This window comes from Anarhichas minor, unplaced genomic scaffold (genome assembly GCF_050575085.1).
Source record: "Anarhichas minor isolate MPS153535 unplaced genomic scaffold, ASM5057508v1 ptg000010l, whole genome shotgun sequence".
Lineage (NCBI taxonomy): Eukaryota > Metazoa > Chordata > Actinopteri > Perciformes > Anarhichadidae > Anarhichas > Anarhichas minor.
In genome coordinates, this window is record NW_027466456.1 from 10,100,001 (window position 1) to 10,120,021 (window position 20,021).

Genomic DNA, 20,021 nt, shown 5'->3' on the forward strand with positions numbered 1-20,021 from the left:
TTGTTTTCTCGTGATAACAAGCTAATTATTATGAAAAACCTCAATCGTTAATGCAAGATAAATGCCCAAAGCCCAGAGTGGGTGCATTTGATTGTTCGTGGCTGGATGGTATTTTCAGGGCACATCCAGAAACACGGCTTCAGGATAAGCAATCATGGCCACCACATAGACTCATCTCACCTGCTTAAAATGGATTATAACATGATAATTAAGACATGACCCAGAGATAATGGGATCAAATTGAATTACTGGCCGAATAGAAAAACATAGATTTAAGGGCTTCAGTCACTAAACTGCCTCTGAATACATCTGAAAACTCGGATACCTTTAGTCACATTTGTATGTCTGTCTGACACTGACGGGGCTCATAATTATTAATAGTTAATAAACACCAGTCAGAGAGTTTTTTTCCCCACAACCTGACAACACAAATGTTCTTATTAATGGCTTGTAACTGGTTTATGAACTAGCCTATAAGTATATGACAAATTAATTACGAATTACCTTTGCAGCATCTCTTTGTCCCTCATTTCCTGTCATCTCATTACCGTCAATAAGAAATCCATAAATATATTTAATAAGATATATTTATTTAGAATTTTAATCTAATTTATAACGGTTGCTTTATTGACTAGATAGGTAGCACTGTTTTTTACATTGTGCCTGATTCCTGATTTTCTTTTGGAAAATAAAAGCTGGAAATATAAAATTAATGTTTCATACAGTCGAGGACTGAAATAGTATTTATTAATGTGCCATGTAGCCGTCATAAACTAATTTAGTCAACTGTGTATTACATAATTTAAGGAAACCAATAGCAAATGATATTTGTTTTCTTGTGTTTCATGTTTCATGAACGTCAAACCAGACGGTACATTTTAAATAAATCTTTGTCATTATCATGTGTTTGAATGAGGTTCCCACTGTACAGGACCAGAAGTAACTGATGTACCCCTGTAACTACAAACTTTACAACTGTTCAGCTTTTATCTTATTTGCATACTTTGTGGAAAGTCAAATTGTCTTACCGTGAAGCAGCATGAAACAGATGAAGATGAGCTCAGTGGGCTTCACATCTTTCATTTTCAGTCTCAGTGAAGCCTTTATCACTTTTATTAAGTGCCTCAGATTATGAAACAAAAAAAGGCAGCAGTCTCCTCCATGAGATTGAGATGATCTGCCAGAGCAACATCTATTTCTGTACAATCAAAAATGAAATGTGTAACCTACTCCAGAGGCTAATATTGACTCTAGAGTATAGTTAACTATAATCCTTTAGGGTATACCCAGTTGCTTGCAGAGAACCACTTATTTGATGGCTGTGTTTGCCTAATAATCAATGTTTGGATAGTACAACAGGTTTCTCAGTTATCTTCATGTAGATTTATTTTAGATTGTATTATATTCGTGTCGGTTGAAGTCAGGCAAGCACAACAGTATGCACTTGGCTGGTGGCTGTGCCAGTTTGCCTGTCGGCTGTTTCAACAGAATGGCATTGCTTGTCAACGTTTTGGGTCCGTGTTAATTTCCTGTCAGTTTATGTCATTCACATCGACAACAAGAAATACAAAAAAAGTAAGACTGTTCATTACGTCACAGAACTCCCATTGGTGCCGACATTGAGATGAAAGGCACCGCCACCTCCTCTTTTATGACTTGCCATTTTGACAGGTTATTACCCGGGATGTCAGAATCATCAGTAATTTGTTGTATTGTATATTAACGTTTGATACATTGACTGGTGTATATTTCCTCAGAAAGCTTATACACTTTTTATTTATTTGAGCTAAATGCAGCCGCTGGACAGAGCCATCATCTGTTTGGAGACCAATAACAAGGAAAACAAATATGCACATTTAGATAAACAAATATCGGTCAATATCACATGTGTTGTTTTTATATTTGTGTGGAAGCATTTTCAGTCAAAGGTGAAACAATACAGATATGAAAGGTTATAGTGGGACTTGCCATGCCTGCTTCATTCACTTTAATAGAACGGGCCCAACATTTGTCCATTATCAGAAATGAATGGCCACCCTGCAGCCAATCAGAATCGAGTACTCACCGTGACCACGGTATAAGAAACCTTATTACAATTCACCTTAAGTGGGAACATAAATGTCTGCACCAAATTTCATAGCAATCCATCCAATTTAGTGGATAGGTCAAAGAAACACAGGACTTTACACAAGGAAGCTGCTGTTTGTGGCCCTTGTGAAACTAAAAGTAAACACCGACTTATTTTGTTACGTTTATTTTTGACTAAACGTATAACTTCCTATAAAGACTGAAGTTTACTTTGAAAGGGAATGGAGCCCACCGATTGCCTTTAATTGTAGCATGACAGGAATAACAGAGAGTCATATTATCACATATTAGAATACGACTGTCTTGCATTATTTGATATGGTGCATACAAGTTGAGCAATAGAGGTCCAAGATTTTTGATCACCAATGTCAACAAGATACCCCGTTCTTTCGAGATATGACCTGAACCAACTGAGCACAGTACCAGATAATCCAACAGATTTTTTTATATTCAAGAAGTTGATGAACAAAAACTGCTTCCTCAATCATTTTCCCAATAAAGTGATTATTCAATAGAGACCAGAATGCACCCTGAAGGAGCTAAATAACTGCAGGACACACCTCTAGGACACAAAACTAAGCAGTACTGCAAAATGAAATACAGAAAACCAACATTACCAGAAACAATAACTGATAAAGGTTGGCCAAGGCTTTGTTTTGCCTTCTAGTTATACAGATTAGGACTGGCTGATCCAGACGCACCACATGGAGATGATGACCAGCGCGTAACAGGAGATGAGCAGCAGATAGATGCGGAAGAGCAGGAAGTCCAGCACATATCCTACGTGGCACCACTGGTCCAGCAGCTCGCTCTCCTTGTGCATGGAGGTGAGGTGGGCATGGAGGTCTCCCAGGTATTGACAGATCTGTTGCAGTTCAGGCAGAGCAGCTGCACCTGGTGATAGGAGGGATCACAGTTTTCAACGATTGTGTTGCTGCCTGAAGTTAAGGTTCAATAACCTTAACTTGTTAATAACCTTAAGATGACTGTGATTCACTGTTGTAGGCTGTAGAAAGTCATTACACATATATTTCCCTATCTGACATACTGAGTCTTTGTTTACATGGATGGCCGCTAGTATTTGTCAGGGCCAGGCCACTGGGCAGCAGTTGGCAAAAGTAATGGCACAATAGTATTTGCCATTTACTGAGTTTGATTACCTCTGCTGCTGGTTGGGTCCTGGGCAGGTGTCTGGCTGGCTGGTTGGATGATCCACAACCCAGAATCGACATTTGAAATTTCCGGTTCATCCTTCTGTGGCGTAGTGGGGGGCTGGACGTCCTCCGTCCATTGGTAACAGATGAGGTTGGCTATGTGCTTGAGCACTACCACCCTTACCCAGTTTGGAACCTCTTTATATTTCATGGAGTTGTGGTGGAGGACATTGGTAATGATGACCGTCTCCAACAGGCTGATGACCATGAGGGCCAGACACACAGAGAAATAGATACCTAGATTGAAGGATAGATTGACAGATCGAAGGGTACACATTAAAGGCACATGTAAAACATCTTTCTTCAGCGGCAGAAGACAGCCAGAATATATCTGCAGAAGGTTGACAGAGCTGTTGGTCCGTTCCATTGACTCAGTGATTTCTCTTTATCTCTCTAAACTAAAGCAAAGAACCCTTTGATTGCATGCTTTCTAAAACTGATGACTGTTGTATTGACACAACAAGATTAAACAGGTTTGATGTATATGCCACTGTATGTCCTATACAATTTATTTATATCTCCCACAATCATCTCAGTAACTGCAAGTAACCTTTACATGTCAACGCCTCTGACCTATGAGGGGTGTGCCGTTTGCTGTGCTGGGCAGCAGGTCGTTCATGATGAGCAGGAAGACGGTGTAGCCCAGGATGAGAGTCATCTTGAAGGAGGCGCGGTCAACGCTATGGGGGGGCAGGTAGAAGGACAGGATGTCGATGAGCATGAGGAAGGAGCTGGGGATCAGCAGATTGACCACGTAGAGCACCGGCCGCCGCTTTATGACCACCTAGTGAACAAGAGTCATTTTGAAAAGTCTCATCACCTTTACTGTGTGTAGGCCAACCTTTATGGAACATAAAATAACACAATAACATATATCACATCTACATATATCAAAACTATCTAAGGAGGGAAATATGCATTCATGAGAGCAGTGTGAGTGAGCCAAAACGGTAGCTTACGCTTTATTTACAGCTGTTATGTTTGCTCGCATAAGAGTAGTAAACTCAGTTAAACTCTCCTCACCCAGAAGGTGATAATGTCCCATTCGTCGATCCCAAACTGGAGGATGGAGGTCTCTCCCAGTAGGTCCACCAGTTCCCACTCCCCACTGGCTTCCAGGTAACGCTTTGAGTTTCGAGACATCTCCTGAAAGGTCAACGCTGGACTGAGCCTCACATCCCTTACTGTGAAAGTGAAAAACACAATGAGAGGGAAAACTAGTCAGACAGTTCTATAGCCCAATCTAAATAAGTAAGTTAAATGTAATAACTAATTAATTACATAATGGTTTATGTTTTTGTTCTCTTTTTCCTTATATATTTCCTTTTTATTCTCAGCAAAAGACTCCAAAAGTGAAACAGATAGCAGTTGCATTTTCTGACCCACGAGCAGCTTTATGTTTTAGTTGTCAAAGTGTAGCCAATGACTGGAGTACTTTATGATTGCGTAAATGTTAAGAAGCCTTTTCTTACTAGTATGCATGTAGGAGCCGAATGTAAATGAGCAATTCTGCATGTCGAAAGGAAAACTGAAGATCTCCAGGTTGCAGGCTGAGACGAGCCGAAGCATCCTGTCCCAGCGGATGTGACCTGTGTGGTTGACGTAGACGTAAGGGCACGCTTGGGAAACATCGTCATCCACACTGGGAGGGTTGTAGGAGTCCGGCAGTAAAAGAAATAAATAGAAACAGATTAAAGTTTCAGGTATTTAAGTGAGTCTCAAAGGAAAACAAAAATATGAATTTAAATCACTTTCACAACTTTTCTGCTCTCTCAGCTTCGCATACTGTATTGTCAGTCATGTTTTGTGTGTATGTGTGTGGTCGGTCCTGGACATCTGAATCCGGATCAGTAATATTGGGGACCGGAGATTTTTGACTGTGTATCAACTTCTGGAGTACGTCCATCCCAGATCCCGTGATGGACATCACTGGCACGTTTGTTTCTTCAACACAGGACACAATGTCCGGAGGAGGACCACAACCTGTGGCAACCTCTTGGCATCATTTTGACCAATGGCAGACGTCTTCGTGTCCGGAGAGAAACTGCACTGTTGAGGATGATGTTGCACCCCCCCCCCCCTGGGAGATGATGTACTTGCGAATGTGTTGCCTTTGGGACTGATGTATGTGCTGCCACATCAGGGAGCGATGATAAGTCTGGTTCACAAGATCAGGAAACAGCAGTTGCCGTTTTAGTATCATCAGATTGTCACTGTGCCAGCTTGCATCTATAGACCTAGTTTAGATGGGACTCAAAGGTCTTTAGCAGCTCCTAGATGTGCCAGGAACTCTGGTTTAGGCAGAAGGCGTGGTTTCCTCTGGTCCAGATCTGTGTCAGCACCTCTTGGTTGGAGCTGAATGGATTATTATTCTATAATGGTGGCCACTATTCATAGTGTGTAAGCGGTCTAGGGCTTATGGGGTTCATTGTTCACTGTTGGTGAGTTGGCGCAGAACATTACTCAGTGACAGAGGCATTTTACAGGAAGTGAATGGGTGGTAAGTGCACCCATCTGTATCAGGGTACTAACTACTTTGTAATGAGTTGTTTAGTTAGTGTGTACTATAATGTCAGTGATCCATAAAAAAATATAAAAAAGCAACCAACCGGATAACTTACAACTCATAAACTATGATGTCTGGAGACCAGAGCTTCTCCACAGGGAGAGAAATCCTGGTGACACCGTCACACTCATCAGGGTCCCAAACCAGGAACTCGTGCTGCCAGAACTGCAGTGAATTAATCAGATATCTGTGTTTACATATAATCTCTGTATGTGATGATGAATCAGATCACATTACATTTATTGAAAGTGTATTATGTCTTTCCATGCAACTTACCTGTCTCAGCCACAAGAAAGTAGTGAGTATTTGGGTTTTCTCATTCTGAAATACAGTAGGCAACAGGTTAACCTCACGTGAAGCTGAGCGCTACCTCTTCAATCAGGTTAGAGTTAAGACTAAAAATGCAATGGTATATAAATATATGTCTGCTATTCCCTCAAAATGTCTGGTTTTTGATGCTGTTAGTATTTTTCTTAAATCACTAACTGACAAACTCACCACCCCCAGAACAGCATACAGGGTGAAGGAGATGTTAGCTATGGTGGGATTGCTGAGGTTCACTGCTGGCCTGAAGGGTTTTAGGTCAAACACAGCCTGCATGGACTCATGGGTTGGACCACTGTGGCCTTCTTTACAGGACAGTTTACTGCAACATAGAGACACTGACCCGGACCAGAAAGTTAGTTTAGAATTATCATTGTGTCAATATCCGAACATTACTTTGCGTAATGATGATTATTGGACAAATGCGCTCACAATGACATCCTTTAATTACTTGAAGATGTTCTTCAATCATAATGTAACGACTCAAATTTGTGGAACCATTATAATTTAATGTGAAATAAAGTGGATAAATGAATGACACATTAATGTTTTTCCTCCATTTATACATTCTCATATGCAAGCAATTCAAATTTGTCCAGGCAAAACAGTAGAGATGACATCAGCATCATTGCACTGTAAGGATCATTTAAACTTGAAACAGGCAGGATAAACTTTAAAATATTATTACGATAATATTAACAGTATTGCTTGTTATTGACTGAAAGAGGAACGTTTAAGTTTCAGAGCTAAACATGAGTCAGTCTGGAAAATAAAACGCGAACACAGCTAGAAACAATCAAGTAGGGAATAAAAGGTTATCATTACCTGACATTAAGAGTAAACCTGAGATGATGCTGATACTCCTCATGCTCGGTGTTTCTGATGGACTAACTATCCTCCACAACCAACGATGTAATAAGGTGTAAAGCCAAGAGAGCTCCGACTGGCAGGGTAAATGCACACACACTTGTTTTTGCCACTTAGCAGGACATTGAAATGACTAACATGAATTCTCTGGAGACTTAACCACAGCCACTACATGCCTAACCGTAGCCCAAAACAAAACCATTACCTTAAACGGAACCCCCCCCCCCCCCCTGGTAAATCACTCAAATTTGGTTTACTTTGTAGGAACCAGCTTTTCGTACCCAAATGTTAAATGAGTCCGCATAACGTGAGTATTGTAAGTACTCACAGGCACACTAATGCGATCACATTCGGACAATACCTTCAAACAAACACAGAACAGGACTTCCAAGTGGGTATATATATATATATATATATATATATATATATATACATTTAGTTGCCCCAGTAACTTTAAACATTGTGGATACGTTTAGTTTAAAAAAAAAAAAACTCAAGTAAAATAAGTTGGTTTAAACTTTCATATTGCAAATAAGTACATGAGGATGACTCAATTATATAAATACATAAATGAACAGTAAAGAAAAACACACAAAATTGAGGTATGTGCAGATGGATCATAAACATCCAGCACACGATAGGACTTGTTGTTCCACACCTCCAGTAAGCACTCAACCATTTTATTTTTCAACACCTCCACCGATGGGAGTTACAATCTGTTCCCTTCTCCGGCGCTGTGGTGTCGAACCACCTGCTTATTTTACTTTTATGCTATTTTATAATTTTTTTAATATTTGAACATATTCAGTTGAAGAATCTTGATTTGTTTCTATGTCCGAGGGTTCTTCATAAAAAGACATTTCTGAAGTTATTTTTCTTGGCTGTCTGTCAATCAATCAACCAATCAAGCAATCGTAAGCAATGGATGACAAACTCCACTGCCCTCATTGCTTACATGCCTAATGCATGATGACAGCAGGAGAATTGTCCAACTTCTTTTAAATCAATAACTGCTAATATTTTTTTAAATAGTTCGTAAACTAAACCTGCAAAGAACAACAAGACGGCCGTTCTGACTTAAATCACGATAACCTGTTTTATTGTAACCACCTTTATATAAGTCACTTTTTCATAACTGTAGGAATTGAAGAAGCTACGACATAGATGGCGTCCTGATCATTGACTGTATATAAGAAGTGGAAGTGGATATTTCCTCTGATAATAATCGTGATATCAAAATTCCATATTGTGACATCCCTAATGGTAATCAAATACAAAGGTTACTCTCAAAATTAACGTTTTTTTTACAATGGCAGGTACAATTGAGGTGTAACATTACATGTGAATATGGAAATGAAATTCAAAGAAGGAACTGGAACAGTTTATGTTTAGAATATCTTGTGTTTTAATGCTTCACATTACAGAGACGTGTTGTCCTGGGTCCCGTTTCCCAATAAGTTAAGAGAGTGTTTTCCACTCTAGGTACGAGACATTTGCTAAACTATGATCATCTTTGTCATCAAGGGTGTTTTCAATTAAGATGCTTTTTGGAAACACCAGGCTTAAAAGGTAAAAAAAAGGATCTCACAATCACCCTAGCCTTTATATGCTTCTGGGAAACGAGGCCCTGTACATCAACTCAGGAAAAATGGCAAATAGAAGAACTTGTAAGACACATACATTTTGTCCTCTTTACAAGAATCCTCCAGAGTAGAGTGATGACTGTAGTTCGGATTGTTTGTACAAGTATGCAATTATGTGTCGCGTGACTGACAATGCTCAACAGAAAAGTCAGAAAAGTCAACAGGAGTTACGAAATCTCTCTAGATGTTTATTTTAGAGCCTCAGTGCCCTAAAACGTAACTGTTAAACGGTTAAATAACACAAAACATCAAATTGAATTGTGAAAGAGGGACAGTTCAGTGGAGAGATGTACCGTAGCATTGTAACTTTCAAATGCAACAACTCGACCAACCTTCACAATTCTTGTAGCAGCAGTAGTAATTGACGATGACTATGAGAAAGCATGTTAACAAATATTAATTCAGAAATTCCCCCCTCAAATACGAAAAAACAAACAAACTTGAAAGCAACATCAGGATGTGTTGTTTGACTGCATCCAGATGATGATGATGGTAATGAAGCTGACTGATATGAAGAGGATGTAGAAGCAGAACAGCAGGCGGTCTATGATGAAGCCCACCTGGATCCACTCCTCCGAGCCCTGGCTTTCACCGAGCCGTTGCTTCACCTGAAGGCAGATGGCTTGGAGGTCGCTGCCTAGGCTCCTCAGCTCCTGCCAGACCATTTCCTTATCCAGCGGTCCTTTCTGTTGTGAAACCTCGCTGTCCTCTGCCACCAGAGAAGAGACTTTCATTTCTGTTGTAGAGGATATGAAGAGATAGGTGATGGCAACTGGGACTGTTTATATTGACTTGCGCAAAGGTTTTTTGCAAAATGACTTGCATAGTTTCACATCCCAAATCTTACATACCTTGTGCAGCAGGATTTCGGATGACTGTGTCCTCTCGATCTCTGGGCTTGGGAGGAAGCCGTACCAGGCGGCCCAGGATGTGAAGAACGAACACTCTGATCCAACGAGGGACGGGAGAGTAGTGAACGGAGCTGCACAGCAGGTTTGTGATGAGGATAGTCTCCAGTAGACTAGCCGCCATAAGAGCCAGGCACAGACACAGGAACACATCTGGGATACAACCAAGGACATAAACGTAAACAACAGTGAAACCTAATTCAATCTGCTCTTTTTGCAGTCTCATCCACCGCTGCTATGTTTACACAAGCACAGCACGCACCATCGGCCAGAAGCTTTTAAAAAAAAAAACTGCATCTGCTGGCTGAGACAAAGCAACTTGGTGGACAGAAGACGGAGGGCAGAGGACGGGAGGAATGACTGAATACTGACTGAAGTCTGTATTCAGAAATTCATTTTATATTTGTTTCCAGTGAGATATTAATTACTTTATATTCTGTTATATATATATTATATTATCTTTAGCTGTTAAATGCTTCACTGTTATCACTAGCTAGTGGCTAACTTTGTCTGACTGGTGTTTGATGCTAGCCAGGTAGTTCACAGAAAGTTTACTGAAAACAGCTGCATCATTGAATTTTTGGCTTCAAGTGACTTTTGCAGTAGTGGAGGGTATTGTCAACTGACTTATGAGAGGTATGGTGTTTCCAGTGACAGGCAGCAGGTCGTTCATGATGAGCAGGAAGACGGTGTAGCCCAGGATGAGGGTCATCTTAAAGGAGGATCGATCAATATTCTGAGGAGGCAGCAGGAAGCTGAAGAGGTCCACTGTGATGAGGAAGCAGCTGGGGATCAGCAGGTTCACCACATAGAGCGTGGCCCGGCGCCTTACTGACACCTGTAGCGGTGCCGAAAAATATACAGCAGCTGGTAAACCACACTTCTTAATTTAGATTTGTACAGAACAGAACTAATTACATGTTTAGCTGTTTTACTCAATTTTACACTGCCTGAAAAGATATCTCTAAGAAGTTTTGTTATATTTGAAATGATCGGAAAAATATTATTTGAGTCAAGTTTTGATTAAATTATTACAAAAAGTTCCAAATGGGGATACAAAATCATCACAATTAAGAGCATCTAGCAAGTGAAGGTTAAAACAATACATCCCAGAACACAGACTTTACATTTGAACACAGCATACAAGACTTTACTGTCAATTTCTGAGGTGAAAAACATATAGTTTGGAGAGTTTAATACCTCCAGTATTATGGTTTTACAGACAGTTTTTATGTTAATATGACTTTGTATGATGATGGTCATGCATCCTCAGTAGGGTAACTGTTAATATTCCCTGTGATGGATTCATATTTTCATTGTTATATTTAACATTATACACTTCCTGTAGTAAAATATTTGGTGACATAGACTAAAGGACCTCCCAAAATACTTTTCAATCCGGCACCTCCTTCTCTTCATCTAATCTTTTGTGTTGTGTAGCATACAATAAGGTTACAGTCTACAATATTTCCTTACAAAGAAGCGCATCTCTTGGTACATTCCTTCAATCCCAGCTGGTAGTAGGTATGTCTTCACTGTGAGTCCAACTAGTTCCCACTCGCCCATAGTTGTCATCAGTTCTTTAGAGTATTTTAATATATCTGATGCATTTGATGAGAGCTCTAGCTGCAGAGAAGATACTGAAATCAAAATATAATATAGTCAATGCTTTGGTGAGATTTCATCCTTATAAATCCATTAGTAACAAAAATGTCTATCTGCATCATTCAATTGACAGAAACGAAATTAAAACGATTAAAAAAAACATATCAATCTGTATATCTCAAGTATTGTGTAGATCTGTTTTTACTTACGATGGTGAATGTAGGAGTTGAAGCTTAAACTGCAGTTCTGGATGTCAAATGGAAACGTGTAGATGTCGAGGTTGCAGGAGCTGACCACTCTGACAGGCTGATGATCTATCACCAAGCCGTCAGAATACAGATAGCTGTATGGGACAAATGGAGCCGTGTTCTTCTCCATACTACAGGACGAAAACAAACAGAAGCCGGTAAATATGATTGGTAATATCTACTTTCTGTGTAAAAATACGAATAGCTATGTTTGTAAAATACACTCTGCACATTAAAGGCCTTCTCAGTAACATACACAAACATATGTACAGCAGGTTTTAAGTTAAACATAAGTTCATGACGTTTGTGTTTTGTCTTAAAAGAAGACCCAATTGGTTTTGGCTCTGCGCTAAAACACTGAATTTAAATTTAAACAATGCTTTTCTGACAGAAAGAAGTATTTATAAGTACAGCTCTGATGTGTGGTTGTCAATCAAGGTCAGGCGTACATACATACAGATGTGTATAAAGTCAACCCACAAATACGGCTGCACTGTGATGGTACTTACAATTCATTTATGACGATATCGGGACCCCAGAGCAGTTTCCTTGGAATTGTAATCCGTGAAGTACCGCACTGTTCTGGGTCCCACCTGACAAACTCGTTCCTCCATCTCTGCAGCGTGAATCAGACAGATGCAACACAAACTACTGAGTATAAAACTACAGCTATCAGGTGAACAACAGTATTGTCTTTATTCTTTTTGACTGTAAACATTTCAGTTTGCAAATGATAAGTTACTATATTCTTCCAAGTTGTTTTCAGTAGATAACATCATGTAGTATCTAGTGTTTTGTTGCTGGTATACAGTAGGATCTGCCCAAAAACTTGATCTAAGATCCAAACTGACAACTTCCACGTTTATCCGATTCTCAAGCGTGGAAAGAAGTGAACAATTGTATTCTTGCTGGTAACTGAGAAGGTGATTTTAAAGAAAGTACTTACTAACTTTTGCCATATATATGTTTTCAGGACTTGGGCCTTTTCATCCTGAAAAAAAACAACAACAAAATTCAGTCGTATGCATTCCTTCTTTACAGACATTTTCTTTCATTGAAAGACATTATAGTTACTGACAAAGATTACATGAAACTGTCCTGTTGGCTGGCACAACCACAGTAAAGTTGTTGAACTTAGAAACAAAATCAGTTTAAAAAAAATGATTCATAGTTTAATTTAAGAAGGCTTTTAGACTGAGAAGCTATGGAACATGGCCTAGGAGTGAGTTGGTTTTAGGGTAATGTATGGTCTCTTACCACCCCCAAAATGCTAAAAAGGATGAAGTCAATGCTGACGATGGTGGGGGTTGATGCATTCATGACAGGTCGAATGGAGCTGAGGTTGAAGACAGGTTGGAGAGCTTCCAGCAGGGAAGGCGGGTTTGGTTGAGAGCAGTTCAGCATGACAGAACTGCAAGGAGCTACGGAGGAATACATTAATCACAGTTATGATTGTTGAGTAGATTAGCTGCACCAACTAGCAGCAAGTAATGGTACTTCCCAACTGCATGAATTTAAAAAAAACAAAAATTGTATAGTAACATAAGTAACCTGGACAAAGTACGTGTCCTTAAAGAACATAACATATGTTCTTTCTTTTTTAATTAATAAATGAATGCTCACAAATTAGTTTGTAACAGCAACTTCACTTTGTTGATAAAACAAGTGCCTTTTTAATATAAATATCTAGCCTTTAATTGGAAGGACATTAAATCATCTACTGATAAAATGAGATAATGTTCAACAAATATGAACAAATATATTTTTTCTTGACTTGATTGTACACAGTGGCCTCGCTAAACCATCACAACAACTCAATGAATTTAAAACTTTTGACTTCCTCTACGATACATATCACTGCATCATACAGTAGCTGTACTTACCATGCATGAGCACAGAGATGATGAAGATGAATAGAACCTTAGCAGGCTTGACTTTCCGCGGGCAGCACTAAAGACATTAACATTGGGTCAAAAGGGATTGTTAGTCTGAGTGGTGTGCTGGTGTTTAGGGCTGTCCTGTAAAGTTGTCTACATACATTTTAGGTGGCAAATACAGACACAATATATGGCAAAACTACAATTGTCCTTGTTAATGTACAGTAAGTGCATTTAAAGACCTAAATCTAAAGGTTAGTTGATTCCAAATGTGGCATGTCAGAAAAGCCCTGAATCGCACAAAGTCCCAAAAGTAGGAAACCATCAGAAAATATCCAGAAATAAAAGAGTTATTTTTTTTAAGATCCAAAAGGGAAAGTGTGACTTTTTTAAAGGTTGCCAACATTAATGCTGCTTACATAAATGTTTAACCCTCCTGCTTACATCTTGGGGAGTTCTGCATATAAAGTTACATGCAAGATATTCAGGCTACTTTAAAACTAACTACATGTAGTTTGGATACAGGATACACTAAATTGCCAAATGTTTGGAGATGTATGTTGGGTTAGGGCTTCTTGGTTTTAAGGGACATGCTGATGGAACAACATTCAATGATAACTTAGACAACGGTGCCCTAACACTAACCTCAACCTTCCCAAACCTTTAGGATGACTGAGTCAAGCCTTATCGCGCAATATCAGCCTGACCTCAGTAACACAGCAATGTTTCAAAATCTTGTGATTGAATGCCCACATTAAAGATGAACCGATACTGATATTGGTCCGATACTGAATCCAAAAGCTTGATTGGTTATCTGACGTCATTATTTGAATAAATAACAATTCAGTACATTTATGTCTATGTATTTAGTTGTTCTATTTTCTTTTTGACGAAGTTAGCAAAGCACTTTTTAAGTCAAGCATAGTCCACATACTTCTGGCCATGTAGTTTACCCTTTTTAGTGTACTGAAGGATTTGTTCACTCTGTGTGACTAGGGGAATGTTTGTCACCTTGATTTTTAAAAACGGTCTTTAGTTAGTTATTTCATAATTTTAAAGATTTGCTTTGTGTAATATGATTCTACAACAGAATATAGAATAATAAACTGGCATTAAAATGAATAAATAAATAGGAAAACAATTCGAACATGATTATTATATTTAAAATGAATGTCAATCGAAAACTGAAAGAATCTTTTCAAGTAATTTTATTTTGTATACAATGTTTTCCTCCATTTTGGCACAATATAACACAGAAGGCTTCTACATCTGATTAGAGTTAATTGAATGTCCAATACGGATAATAGGACCATTTGCTATTATTAACATACAATAACTTTAGAGTATGTAAATATGTCTTGGCTCCAAACTAAACAACAAAATGATTATGTATTGTTCAAATTCAACATACGTTTAAGTTACTTGCTACATAAATGGAGCCGCTCAAAACAGACAGCAGTTGTCTACTGACTGTATGAGTTCACCCACATAATGATGATGGTAATGAAGCTGACTGATATGAAGAAGATGTAGAGGACGAACAGCAGGCGGTCTATGATGAAACCCACCTGGATCCAGTCCTCCGAGCCCTGGCTTCCACCCAGCTTCTCCACCTGGAGGCGGATGGCCTGGAGGTTCTTGCCCAAGCTCCTCAGCTCCTGAAGCGACTTGTCCTCCACCACTGGACCCATCTCCTCAGAAAGCTTATCATCAGGGTTTTGCTGTGCCACCACAACGTTGGGTTTCATATCTAGTTTTCAAGGGGAAAAAGTTTAAATTAATAAAAAATATGATTACATCGACTCCTACAATGTGGTGAATGCGTATAAACAATCATGCTGATCCATCGGATTTACTTTGCACTGTATATCAAGTCATATTCTGTATTAATATATTTCTAAATTTCAAATGTATATTTAATCACCTGAATCTCCTGGTTTTTTAGTTTTCTGAGGCATGCAAACAAGACGGCCCAGAATTTGCAGAACAAGCACTTGGATCAAGCGAGGGACGGGTGAGAAGTCAGCCGAGCCGCACAGCAGGTTGGTGATGAGGATAGTCTCCAGTAGACTGGCCACCATCAGAGCCAGGCAGATGGAGAAGAACACATCTGCCAGTAAGAGAGACAGGGGAGAGGGCTCAGAATGTTTTTTATTATTTACAGTAAATCATACAGAGGACAGCTGCCTAAGCTGGTCAAAAATGAAAACCTCTCTGTAACCCTTCTGGAAATGCATATTCCATGTAAATCAGAACATTGTTTGCCCTCAGTATCTGTTTATGGAATAAGGCATGGAAATCAAAATGGCAGCCAATTTTAATAATTGTCCATAGTTTACACTTTTGACCATAAGATAGCTGTCAGTCTTCACTCCACATGCAGCAGCTCATCTACTGATTCAAAAGATGAATGATGCTTCTCAGTAACAACTAGAGCAACAGCAGAATGCAACAAATACATCTAAAAGCAAGATACAGATGTAAACGGGTTTCAGTCAATAGAGTCTGAATAACACTCACTTATGAGAGGTATGGTGTTTCCAGTGATGGGCAGCAGGTCGTTCATGATGAGCAGGAAGACGGTGTAGCCCAGGATCAGTGTCATCTTGAAGGAGGAACGGTCCACATTCTGGGGAGGCAGCAGGAAGCTGAAGAGGTCCACTGTGATGAGGAAGCAGCTGGGGATCAGCAGGTTCACCACATAGAGGGTGGCCCGGCGCCTCACTCTGACCTGTAGAGGTAAGTTACAAAACACAATGTCAGCTACCCATTCTGTGCACATTTGAAAACTGAGCATTTCAACTTTAAACGTCATAACTCCATGTCCACATACAGTATATTTACATCACCTGCACAATTAAGGATTTGAATGGGACTGATATTTATAATGGGACGAACGCAAGTCAAACTTTTTGGACAGAATGATGAAGAAAATTAAGAAAGTTCACAGCATAAGTTTGCTTGTTTCAAACCCAATACTCTTTTAATCTGAGACTGAAATGCAATTTCAGGTGCAATATTTGCAATTTACAGACAACCAACCTACATGAAATATAAGCTCATCAATGTAATCATCATTCAATTCTTTGCGGTGATCATTGGAGGTGATATCCAGCAGCTCCCACTCCCCCATGGTGGTCATCACCTTCCTGGAGAGCTTTGTTATGTCAACTGCATCCCTCCCCAGGGAAATCTTTATGTCACTCGCTGGGAATAGAAGGAATAGAGAAATATAATATCCCGTAAAGTCAAGGTCACATTACATATCCACTACATATTACATAAATATAGGAATTCATAGTTTAACTAAATGAATTAAAATGTGTTGTCTGTCTCAAGCTTATCACTGTAAACTTCAAATGAAAAGTGTTATAGATATTCCTCCCTCCCACATTTTCAATAATCATCAGATCAATCCATTTTCAATTACTCTAAAACAGCAGATGCGATGGTGCATCAACAATAAAACATGAGTCAGCACACATCACACAATAGTCTTGTTACAGTTTAACTTTGAATTCCTTCACAACAAACACATTTTATTGATTACATGATTATTTAAGAGTTTTTTCCCCCTTTGTAAGTGGCCATTAAATAGGAAAAAAAGCACACTTTGGTGTCCCAAAATAGAAGTTTACACCATTACAGTTAAGCGTGCTTTACTGCTCACAATAGGGACAAAGATGACTTGCTGACCATTACATTTATATTTATGTTTTTCCAAGACAGCATACAAAAGTCTATAAAGACAGGAAACAAGACATTTAGGGAAGTGGCTTACCAAAGTGGATGTAGGAGTTGAAAGTCATAGTGCAGTTCTGTATATCGAAGGGAAAGGTGTAGATATCGAGGTTACAGGAGCTGACAACTCTGAGTGGTTTAGAATCGAGCACCCTACCATTGCTATGCAGGTACACGTATGGGACAGAGGGGGCTCTGTTTTCATCCATACTGCAAGACAGAAACAAGCAGAGGAGTTATAAGTGAAACATTGGCAAAATGACACCATGGCACCTTTCATTATTTTAATTTACAAAATTACAAAATTAAAAAAATGAATTCATCCATCTAACAAATATTGCATGTTTCGCCACAACGTGAAAACACATAAATGAGTCATTCGGTTGTGTGACATTTTCCTTAATTACAGCAAACAAGTGCACTGTAGTGTATTTTGAGTTAATCCCAAATACATTGTGCTGCTTCCAGAAATACTCTCTAGACTAGACCACTACATGTGTATTAATGCACGGATAAAAATAGTTCAAAATTAAAAATGCACTATTTACTCCAGTAACATTTGGTAAAAACTACTGTGCCCAGCCGGTTTGGGAAATTATTCAACAATTTAAAAAACTTTGCATCTCTAATGTGGTTTAGTTTTACATATGATATACACATAATATATACTCACAATTCATTGATAACAATATCTGGCCCCCAAAACAGGGTTCTGGGAAGAGAAATCCTGTCGGTGCCGCACTGGATTGGGTCCCAGCTGACAAACTCGTTCATCCACCACTAAAACCACAAAGCTGGTGTCAGTGCACAGAGCAGGTCGTATAAGTAATAATCACGTCAGTCACCCAAAAATTATCCCACAATTATTTCTACATCACTGACTGAGAAATATGAACATGGATGATTGCAGTACATACGTAATGTATCCAAAGGTAAGTGAGCAAGAGTTGAGCCTTTTCATCCTGGAAGACAAGAAAACCTGCGTTAAGACACAAAAACAGTGACCGTGTTTCTAATGTGTGTTTTGGGGACCAACTTAATCCTCAAGGAAGTCTCAGTGGAGCCCAGAAATATAATGGAGTGGGTTACTCAGTATACAGTATAATGCTACTTATTTGTATCTACTGAGAGCTGAAACATACCACTCCTAGTATCCCATACATGGTGAACATTGTGGTGACGTTGGTGCTGGTTGTCATGTTCATGACGGGTCGTATGGAGCTCAGGTTAAAGACTGGACGCAGAGCTTCCAGCAGGGCGGGTTGGCTCGGCTGAGAGCAGTTCACCTTGATGGCGCTGCACACAGCTGAAGGGAAGATTCAAAAACTGGAAAGTTAAGCCGTAAACATGCTTTGGCTATATTTTTAACAAAACTGCAGACCTGCAACTAACAAAACGGATTGAAAAATAAGGAGGTTGTCTCAACATTAGTTACCAGTAATCATTGGGATTTCTATTAACTTGTTTCCAATTTAATGCAGAATACAAAGAAATGTAAGTCTTCATGTATTTGTTGTACAGTATTGCACGTAGGTTACATTTTACGTTGTATAATTGGTGGTGCAGTGCACATTCTCCTAAGCTATTTCATTATTTATAACCTTGTTGCTTATCTTCATTGCAAAAAACGTTTGATATAAGAATGCCTAATACTCGATATTGTGCTGACCAAAAAGCTTACCTGGCATAAGAATGAGAATGATGACCACAGTGGGCATGACTGATGGAGGGAGGCACTAGAATAACACAGTTACAAAAAAACGTTTTAATTTAAACAAACATTAAAACTATTAATTATGGATTGTTTAGGAAAAGGTTATCAGTTACAGAAAAGATGCATTATAACTGATGCTGTAGTTAGCCTCTGAAATAACACATCATAACATACAGAATATGCACCAGGAGAAGATACTTTACCTTCGGTGTCATGATGGCAAGAGTCCAATCTTCCTACAGTCGCCTGATTAAAGCCGTTTCTTCAGTATCGCGTCTGGAGAACACACAGATTAGTAATCGCACTGCTTTATTGGAAAATGTGCTTTTAGTTGCAAATTGCATGAACAGGAGAGTTGCCTGTCCATAAATAACCATTGTCAGACAGCAAAGGCATACTCTCCACTTACCTGGCAATCTCACTCTTGCAAGACTAAATTCAGCCTCAGTGGCCAAGATATACATAGTGCCAGGGTAAACCCAGCGTGATGTGGACAAACCCCTGGCAAATGAAGTGGGAAATGGAAAACTCTGCACGGCAGCTACTTTCCCTGTCGGTGGTTTCATACAAAACAAAGTTAATGTATTCTACCAGAATGTGTGACTTGCAGAAGGTGAAGACTGACCACAGTGGCATCAGTGTCACACCTGCTGGTCCTATGCAAATAAAGAGTGGGTGGCCTGTGAGAAACATGTGTCCTCTGGTGTCCCCCTAAACCTCCTGCCAACCAACTATTTTCCATTTTATATTAAAGTTGTCAGTCAAAATGAACCAGGTTGTACAACTTTGCCCCAACACGCAATGCTTGTGCAAGCCAACCTTTCTTTATATTGTGTAATTGCTGTTCAACAAGTTGTCACAATTTGGTACTCTTACGGAATCAGTGTTGATTACAAATGTGCAGAAATAGTCATTTTAAGCCTCATGCATTGAAATTGGATCTGTTATGAAGGACACTGCTTCCTGTCCGTCACGTACACGCACCACCTCTGTGCATCTCCTGTTAATGAAGTGTGGGGGACACTCTCTCTTCATTTCTTCTGTTGGAAATGTAGGACATCATTTCCTGTGTGCCATAGACACGTTGCAGCGGCATGCATATAAAAATAATACACCTACTGTATGCATAATATCCCCTTTTCTACATTCCACCTGCTCATGTCCAAATATAATATTTGATATTTAAGTATTGTACTGTTTACAGATCAGTTTACCTCAGTGACTCC

General features: G+C 39.3%; 3 protein-coding genes across 3 annotated transcripts in view; all 3 read right to left on the reverse strand.

Annotated features, from left to right (window-relative positions):
- The window catches only part of LOC142946990 (5-hydroxytryptamine receptor 3A-like), a 5,773-nt gene extending 4,690 nt beyond the window's left edge, over positions 1–1,083 (reverse strand). The window contains exon 1 of the mRNA XM_076088630.1: positions 1,029–1,083. Within this exon, the coding sequence (XP_075944745.1) occupies positions 1,029–1,083 (55 nt within the window). The remainder of the gene's footprint in view (positions 1–1,028) is intronic.
- A 1,681-nt stretch (positions 1,084–2,764) lies between these two features.
- LOC142946399 (5-hydroxytryptamine receptor 3A-like) lies at positions 2,765–6,632 on the reverse strand. The gene is made up of 9 exons (XM_076087593.1): positions 6,625–6,632; positions 6,367–6,514; positions 6,145–6,189; positions 5,924–6,033; positions 4,775–4,944; positions 4,326–4,486; positions 3,876–4,086; positions 3,249–3,539; positions 2,765–2,982 (listed from the first exon to the last, which is right to left on the reverse strand). Exons 1-9 carry the CDS (start codon positions 6,630–6,632, stop codon positions 2,765–2,767), a joined length of 1,362 nt encoding a protein of 453 aa, XP_075943708.1.
- Positions 6,633–8,766: 2,134 nt separating this feature from the next.
- On the reverse strand, positions 8,767–20,007 carry LOC142946666 (uncharacterized). The gene is made up of 19 exons (XM_076088118.1): positions 18,999–20,007; positions 18,763–18,817; positions 18,224–18,387; positions 17,999–18,043; positions 17,755–17,861; positions 17,122–17,291; positions 16,387–16,547; positions 15,861–16,071; positions 15,265–15,450; positions 14,909–15,090; positions 13,347–13,413; positions 12,721–12,884; positions 12,410–12,454; positions 11,973–12,079; positions 11,425–11,594; positions 11,087–11,250; positions 10,238–10,448; positions 9,554–9,763; positions 8,767–9,438 (listed from the first exon to the last, which is right to left on the reverse strand). The coding sequence occupies exons 1-19, from the start codon at positions 19,008–19,010 to the stop codon at positions 9,155–9,157; spliced, it is 2,715 nt and encodes a 904-aa protein (XP_075944233.1). The 5' UTR covers positions 19,011–20,007; the 3' UTR covers positions 8,767–9,154.
- Positions 20,008–20,021: the final 14 nt, after the last annotated feature.

Excerpts from the sequence above, each read along its gene's own strand:
- LOC142946399 (XM_076087593.1), bottom strand. Across the intron at positions 4,087-4,325 it reads GGGACATTATCACCTTCTGG|GTGGTCATAAAGCGGCGGCC; the intron begins GTGAGGAGAGTT and ends CTTGTTCACTAG. Across the intron at positions 2,983-3,248 it reads GGACCCAACCAGCAGCAGAG|GTGCAGCTGCTCTGCCTGAA; the intron begins GTAATCAAACTC and ends TCCTATCACCAG.
- LOC142946666 (XM_076088118.1), bottom strand. Across the intron at positions 16,548-17,121 it reads CAACTCCTACATCCACTTTG|CGAGTGACATAAAGATTTCC; the intron begins GTAAGCCACTTC and ends TTCTATTCCCAG. Across the intron at positions 13,414-14,908 it reads GCTCGGAGGACTGGATCCAG|TGCTGCCCGCGGAAAGTCAA; the intron begins GTGGGTTTCATC and ends TAATGTCTTTAG.